The 8,486-nt window shown below is 36.2% G+C and overlaps 2 protein-coding genes across 2 annotated transcripts in view; one reads left to right on the top strand and one right to left on the bottom strand.

Moving 5' to 3' along the window:
• Window positions 1-3,459, top strand: part of LOC113813845 (uncharacterized) — a 5,362-nt gene extending 1,903 nt beyond the window's left edge. Inside the window, exons 2-6 of the mRNA XM_070145252.1 lie at window positions 242-292; window positions 1,991-2,100; window positions 2,399-2,463; window positions 2,656-2,802; window positions 2,973-3,459. Of these exons, the coding sequence (XP_070001353.1) occupies window positions 242-292; window positions 1,991-2,100; window positions 2,399-2,463; window positions 2,656-2,802; window positions 2,973-3,350 (751 nt within the window). The 3' untranslated portion in view covers window positions 3,351-3,459. The remainder of the gene's footprint in view (window positions 1-241; window positions 293-1,990; window positions 2,101-2,398; window positions 2,464-2,655; window positions 2,803-2,972) is intronic.
• Window positions 3,460-6,461: 3,002 nt separating this feature from the next.
• On the bottom strand, window positions 6,462-7,824 carry LOC113800692 (uncharacterized). The gene is made up of 4 exons (XM_027351496.2): window positions 7,754-7,824; window positions 7,357-7,558; window positions 7,073-7,241; window positions 6,462-6,896 (listed from the first exon to the last, which is right to left on the bottom strand). The coding sequence occupies exons 1-4, from the start codon at window positions 7,791-7,793 to the stop codon at window positions 6,531-6,533; spliced, it is 777 nt and encodes a 258-aa protein (XP_027207297.2). The 5' UTR covers window positions 7,794-7,824; the 3' UTR covers window positions 6,462-6,530.
• Window positions 7,825-8,486: the final 662 nt, after the last annotated feature.

Below are 8,486 nucleotides of genomic sequence, written 5' to 3'. Positions count from 1 at the left end.
TGTTCTGTGTTTCAGTCTCACCCTATCAAAGTTAGCGTCCTCACCCCCCCCCCCCCTCCCCCTGTTTCTTCTCTCTCACACTCACACACACTATGTGTAATATTAGTGGGCTCGAATAATGCACTGTCTCAAATTGCGCCTCTTGAGTTACCAAACACTAATAAATGGTTTTGGCCATAAAATTTCGAGGGTAACGAGGTGTAAAGGCTTAGGTCCCTTGTTTTCCTTTTATTTCGTTTAGGTGCCTCCTACGAACCACTAACTCCAGCCGTGGTTTGAATCACGAAGCACGGTTTGGCTGGGGTTAACTTGAGTATGAGGGACCACTTGGCTCCGCCCCTCGCAATCATATGCATATAGAAAGTATTTATTCATAATACTAGTGTGCAAATGCATGCACACAGTCACACATATCACGACAAAAAACAGTGCTCTGTTGTTTCAGACATCAAGCGGTCAATATTTCTTTATTATCGTACTGGAGACTAAATTAACCTGCTGAATATATTGTTTACAGTAATACATTAGAACATTATTCATATTCCACAAAAAAATGCATCAATGTAGTTTCATAGTTTCATTGAAAATGAACATGTCAATGTAAAACCGAACCATCCCATTCCTCTGTCCGAATCATCACGTCGAGATAGGACGAACACACGCACACACACATATATACACATATGTGTGTTTCTAGGTATGCATGTGTATATATATGAATGCATAAGGATAAGCACATACATGCATATATGGTATATGTATGTGCATATATATATACATATGAATATATGTGTGTATACATATATAAATGTATATATACATAGATATGGAAAGAGAGACACACACACGCATATATATATGTATATGTACAAATATATACATATTTATACTGAATATATACAAATATATGTATATATACATATCCACACATATATATTTACATATATAAATATATTCATATAAATACATATATATATATATATATATATATATATATATATATATATATGTGTGTGTGTGTGTGTGTGTGTGTGTGTGTGTGTGTGTGTGTGTGTGTGTGTGTATGTGTGTGTTTGCGGGCTTGTGTATTTACGTATGTAATGGGGATACGCAAATACATGCTTATGATATATATATATATATATATATATATATATATATATATATATATATATATATATATATATATATATGTGTGTGTGTGTGTGTGTGTGTGTGTGTGTGTGTGTATGTGTGTGTGTGTGTGTGTGTGTGTGTGTGTGTGTGTGTGTGTGTGTGTGTGTGTGTGTGTGCGTGTGTGCGTGTGTATATGCATTTATGCATGTATATATATTTATACTATAAATACATGGATATATATACATATATACATATATACTGTATATCTACATATATATGTATATATATACATATATATATATACATATATATACATATATATATATATATATATATATATATATATATATATATATATATATATATACATTCATATATATACATTCATATATATGTATACATATAAATATATATTCATATCTATACACATAAATTCATACATATGTATATATATTTATACATTTACATGCATATACATGTATATATATATATATATATATATATATATATATATATATATATATATATATATATATATATATATATATGTACAAGCATGAATACACACATTCATATTTAATGATGCCCAGAAAACTTGAATGGAATTGAAATCTATGCAGAAGAATGTTTCATTTCTTTGGAGATGAATGCTGACACATCCTCTGTTTGCTTTCTTATAAATCTACATATGATCAAATCAGATGAAATTAACGGATTCGAAATGAACGCATAAAAAATATGTTCTAATACGATATTTCATTTGAAGCAGAAGCTCTTTTAGTCATAAGTATCTATCATCAGCTGAAATTGACGATTTTTTGCCGATGGACAAATTTTGAATGGAAAACATAGCGTAAAAATGTTTTCACAGGTGGTGCTTTAGTAGGAACAGGAGTTCTTCCTTTCCAAAGGTCGTACGGCATTCTGAGGGATATATAAACTACGCGGACGATTTCACATCACCAGTGGTAGCTATCCTCGGTGAGTAACGATTCTCATACCTCTTACCTGTCTAATAATCCGTCCAATGTGCTATGGTATAATTCTTACAACATATTTTTATGTAGTATAAATGCGTACTCTTATAATGGATTATTATATATTTTTTTATTCCCGTACCTATAATAATCCCCTTCGTTATTTTATCTCATTATTTCGTGGAAACTCTAAAGCGGGCTGTTTCGCACTAAGATTACTGAATAGCTTCAGGGTTTATGAAATGGATGTATTTCAAGATCTGTCTATTTCATACCACTTAATTAGTTATATTTCCTTCTAGATCACACCATGTTCACTTGGCTGATGTTCTCCTGCCTCCTAGGCTTCTCCCTGGCTGAGGTTCAGGTATGAAAACACTGTTGTTATAAGTTAAATATATATATATATATATATATATATATATATATATATATGTATATATATATATATATATATATATATATATATATATATTACCTTTCATGTCACATATACATTTCAGTTTCTCTCATATGAAACATACTTAACATTACAAAACATGACTGTTTTTCTTGGCAGGATTACCAAATATGTTACAAGGGAAACAGCGCCGCTGAAAACAGCTGCATGAAAGTGGATGTAGACCGCCTTGCCATGAAAATTCACTTCCACATGCCTGAATCCGACGACTTCGATGACGTGGAAACACTGGAGGATTATAGTGTGGTAAGTAATACTTGTCAGGTCATCACTGGATACCATGATGAACTTAACGTTATTGTTTTCTTGAACTGATAATGCATGATAAATTCTTCAGTTTGTTCAACTGTATAAATTCAGTATTTAATGGTCTGGGGAAATAACCATAAATATATAAAAATTTATGCACTTCGCAGGGTCTAGCAGCATCTCGAGTTGTGTCCCAGGAAGCGTGTTACGTGAGGCGACTGGTTAAATCTTTCGAGCAACAAGTAGCCTTCATCAAAGGTCATCAGGATGATGGCATGAGGGTTGAGTCTGACGTCAGAGTTTCCGCTGTTTCCCTCGACAATCCTGAGGAGGAGATCGGCTCGGATCTTGCCAACTTCTGTGGCGACCTTCCCGTTTACAAACTGGTCACTGAAGAACAGAATGACAGTGTACAAGACCGTCGTCAAGTGAGCGTCACCTTCACCCGCTGCATCCTGCTGTGTTTCATTCCCAGGTGCTTCACCACCACGCTCACGCTCCCCACTGGCTCCACCATCACCTTCGGGTGGCTCTTCTTCGGCTAAAAATTGTTTTAAGCAATATTGTTCACCTTCCACTTCGGGGAAATAGAAGTCTCTCTTACCTGTCTCCATGATGTACACTTACTTGTGATTAAAATTTATTGCATTTCAACCTGTTGTTTTTAGGATTTCTTATTTCTTAAAAAAAAAAAAAAAAAAAAAAAAAAAAAAAAAAAAAAAAAAAAAAAAAAAAAAATATATATATATATATATATATATATATATATATATATATATATATATATATACGTACATATATCTATATATGTACATATATCTATATATGTACATATATATATATACATATATATAAGCGCTCAGAAAGAATTCCTTTTACCTTTGTGATCGCGAACATTATGAACGTTCATGTAAACTTTAGGTATAGGTATATTAGGCCCAATTTTTTCTCTTTTTATTAACTTTCTCAGGAAGTGTATAAAAAAGAGTGCACTTAATGTGACTTGTGCGCTCCTTGAATGAAAAATGCGCTAAGCAGTCTCGTATATAAGTGTATTTATGGATATACATATATATGTCCATACATACATGTGTATATATAAATACGTGAAATATAAATGAATATAAATATATGCAAACATACATGTGTGTACATGTATATATGAATATACATATATATATATACATATATACAAAAGAGCTTCAAAAATTCGTTGAAATGGAACATTAAAGACTACCTGAGAAATACATGAAATTTATTTTTACAAGTAATGGTTTCTAAACAATGTGGGAGTTACATCATCAATTAAAAGAAATGGATTTTGTGTTATCATTTTTTTCAGACTTGGAAAGACAAAGAAATGAGAGAGAGACAAATCAAGTCCGTTGGGTAGATGCCAAAAGGTTTTCCATCGAAACTCACAAACCAGCAGGAAACACGGGAGGGAGCTGAACCGTATTCATGTTGACAAATGTAGAAAGGTATGAATGAGAATAAATATCACAATACAAGAGTTGTATTTGACTGGTTTTGAATACATCTTCGTCGGAAATACATGGGAGGGAGCATTGTTGTGGAGAAAGAGGCAGTGGCGTGCTGGCAGGGGGGCGGGGAGGAGGCTGCCCCTCCTGCCGATAAAAATGAGGAGTGCTAAAATTAATTTTCACATGTACTGGGGGTGCGCCTTTATTCGAAAGTGAAACCTGAAAACATGAATGCAAAGGATCGTAATTTACGTACACATGAGCACTCGTGTTCACCTATTTATCACTAAGGGTACTTGCTATGCTGGGTTGGGACCAGAGTGATTTTTTCTCTAACCTCGTGACCTCATGTACTTCATAGTTATCTTTCTCGACCAGTCATTTTGCACAAGACTATTTTTACATTTATGTTTACTTGTGCCACTTATATGTTAGCCTCCAGGCTAGTACAGTGGTAACGTGTCGGCGGTTCGCGCCCCGCCCAGGCGCGAGAAGTTGCAATTGTCGCTCGGAGGTTACTGCTGTGGCTGGGCACCACGGTGGGTAAGGACTAAGCTCTGTAGCGTCAGCACTTCCTGACACACGGTGATCGAGTCGACATTAGTCGGTACAGGCCGGGCTCCCCCATAGCCCGGGCGAGGTTCAGCTTCGCATATAACTTATCCTTATAACTTATATGTTTGTTTGCCTATGGTCACAAGACTGGCGGGATAGTAGTATGGCAGGGTTTTCAGATTATTACTTCCTCTCGTTATGCCAGTGGGCCATCTTGCCACTGGGCACGGGACATTGTTACTTATTAGCAAGCTGCATAGATGACATGATCTTGGGCACCGTGTGTCTGAATGCAATGCTGCGTTCGAAACTCCTTGCCCTGCTCGTCCAGACCAATTGGACAAGATGTCTTCACCGTTCGGAACCTCTACTTTCCCGTCCTGGACAAGTTGTCCATCTCGTCCATCTCGCCCTCCTGTGAAGGTGGGCGAGCTGGAGATGGCAATAGCTTTTCTATGTAAACATTGGAAGTTGCAGGCAACCACAAGGTATTGATTGATCATTTTATGGCCTTCAAAGAAGTTACAAAACCTATGCAGCGTGTAAATAAAGATACCGGTATGATAAATGAGTGAATGTTTACATTCGAGCTGGTTACATTCTGGGCAGCGAGTGTCTTGGAGGTTCCAAACGCGGCATCGTTGTCCTGCTGCTCTTGGACAAGTTGCCTGGATGAGCAAGACGAGGAGTTCCGGACGCAGCATAAAGCCTAGCTACACGTTCTTACGATAATGTTCAGGCTGACCGTCGACCCCTCCCTCTTGGTTTTATGGGTCCCCAAAGGCCTAAGTGCGGACAGTGGTATGATGTGCTGGCTTGTGTGAGAAATGTACTGCTATAACTGATTAGAGTGAAGCAAGATGTTTAAGTTTACATAACGATTTGGCTTCTGTGTAGAAAAATATTCCGATGGGATTTGAATCACTAAAGTGTGTAACAAATTCAAAACATAATTGTTATTGTGTGTTGATGTTTCAGACTCAGACATACTTGAGTCCATACCAAATGCGTCCTCTTTGTATCCACTCCTATAGCATTATATGAAGTGTAAAGGCTTGTGATAAATGCCTATTCTGATAGGCGGGCATATTCACCTGCACACGCACACGCTGACGCAGACGCAGACATATACACACCCATATACATGCATACATACATATATTCATATATATATATATATATATATATATATATATATATATATATATATATACATATACATACATATATTTATGTATATATCGTGTATATACACGTGCCTATGTGTGTGAGAGATTGTTTATATATACTTATTTATGTATGAATATACTCATATATATACATATATATATATATATATATATATATATATATATATATTCAAGTAGATTAAAGATATCCATTTAACCAAAACCAACTTTTGGATTATGTCTTTGCATGTGTTCTAGATCCTAGTGATACTGAAATATAAGCAAAATGAATAAGCCAAATCATAACATTTTCCCTTTGTGGGAAAAGGAGTACTAAGCGAGGTTTATGATTGCACGTTTACCTCTTCACATATTTACTGGTCTATAAAGCCTCAATTTGTAAAACCACGCATTTTTCGTATGTAGATTCATAAATGTGGTAGACAAATTTCATGATTGCATTACTTTATTTGTCTCTCCATACACTCACAAGTTTCTTCAGCATCATTCTTGAGTTTTAAGCATTCTTCATATCCTGGATGGACTTGTTAATCTGCACCTTCACGTTGGAAGCCATGGTTTTCTCCAGGATCTCTCTCAAAGCCTTCCTGAAGCCGGCGCTGTGAACGTCCTTCATATCGTTGCCGTCCAAGTTGCTTGCACTTTCAAGCAGGTCGTGACCCGATCTTGCGGTGTAGCTGGCGATGTTCTGAGGCACAAGGTTGTCCAAGTTGATCTGGATATCTGCGAACAGCTTGTCCACACGCTCTACAACTTGACCAGAAACAGTCTGGGCTGGAGCTTCTCCAACACCGGCAAAGGTTACCGTGTAGTCGGCGTTGGCACGAGCGTTTTCCACGACAACCGAACCGGAGAGCACACTCTGTAAAAAGACATAATATAGGTCACTAGTAATCAGATGATATATACTTAGCTATAAGAAATAGAATATCATTCTTATTATGAATCTCCCTTTCAAAATTCTGAAGTTGATGAGTTTAAAAAGTTAATGTCTTTAAGCTTATTTCATACATCTTTCTTTTCATTTGACATTCATACCTGGTCGGCGTTGAAGGAAGCGGACTTGGAGCGGCGCAGGGAGCAGAGTCCAGTCACGTTGGCCTTAGTGATGCTGAAGTTCTCGGAGCTGCTTCCGTCAGAGTTGACTTGGAAGGGCAGGCTTGACTCTCCGTTCTGCACGTTTTTGGATCCACACCATCCTAGTGCTCTGTTAAAGGACAACAGTTAGGAAGAAGACTAATGAAATCAGTATATAATATGATGAGGAATGATAACAGTGAAACAGAAATAACACCAAAAGATCACTACTACTAAAATATTACTCCATGTATGCAATAGCTCCTTCGAGCACTGCGTCGAGTATCTGGTTGGGCGTGGTAGGGTTGGCGACGGCGCGAGGCAAGATGGGCTGAGAGTCTCCGCCGTCGGCAGGGAAGAGCCCAAGTTGGTCGTCCCATTGGTTGGGTCGTGCCACGCACACGGCCAAAGTCACTGCCAGGCTTACGATCCTCAACATTTTTACGTCTGCACAAATATGGTCACATTAAAGAATAGAATAGAAAAAAATATACAGTTAAAATTATCATAATAAAAAAGTACAATTTAAATTATTGTGACTATTTTACGTTTACGTACGCTTATGAAAATATATGTATATTGATTATATCCAAGCATACATATATAAAAGAAAAAAATATATATATGCACCAGTGGACTCACCTGATGGTATCACCGACTGTCCCTCGAGCTCTCTCATCATTCAATATATATCTGATATTTGCTGAGACTGCAGCTTCTGAAATAACATCACCTAGGCAAATTCTTTCGAAATTCGAATAAAAAATAATTAAGAATTCAGAATACTTTAATATATACAGCTGTGTTTGTTTTTGTTTTGTTTTTTTCTAAAGCAGAACACTTGGACACACATACACACGCAAAGACAGAAATATAGGTGTACACGTGTGTCTATATGTGTGCGTGTGTCGCGCACGTGTGTGTTTATATATGTGTGTGTGTGTATGTTTAAATATATTGATATGTATGTTGAAATATATATATAGACACATATAATAGACAGATAGATATATGCATTCATAAACCCACACACACACACACACACACACACACACACACACACACACACACACACACACACACACACACACACACATATATATATATATATATATATATATATATATATATATATATATATATTGTATATATATGTATGTATTCATACAGAGAGAGGAATGTGTATATACATGCATACATATACATATGAATATAATATATATGTGTGTGTGTGTGTTTGCGTGTACACACGCAGGTGTGTATACATATGTATATATATGTATATACACACACAGTATTGTATGAACATGTATATATATACATACATATACGTCTATATAAACACATACACACACACACACACACACACACACAC

This window comes from Penaeus vannamei, chromosome 33 (genome assembly GCF_042767895.1).
Source record: "Penaeus vannamei isolate JL-2024 chromosome 33, ASM4276789v1, whole genome shotgun sequence".
NCBI classification, from domain to species: Eukaryota; Metazoa; Arthropoda; class Malacostraca; order Decapoda; family Penaeidae; genus Penaeus; species Penaeus vannamei.
This window is presented reverse-complemented; position numbering and strand designations above follow the sequence as displayed.

Bases quoted from the DNA above. Each gene is read 5' to 3' on its own strand.
- LOC113800692 (XM_027351496.2), bottom strand. From the start codon at position 7,793: ATGATGAGAGAGCTCGAGGGACAGTCGGTGATACCATCAG. The intron at 7,559-7,753 runs GTGAGTCCACTG...ATATTTGTGCAG, and splicing joins ACAGTCGGTGATACCATCAG to ACGTAAAAATGTTGAGGATC. The intron at 6,897-7,072 runs GTATGAATGTCA...GTCTTTTTACAG, and splicing joins CTTCCTTCAACGCCGACCAG to AGTGTGCTCTCCGGTTCGGT.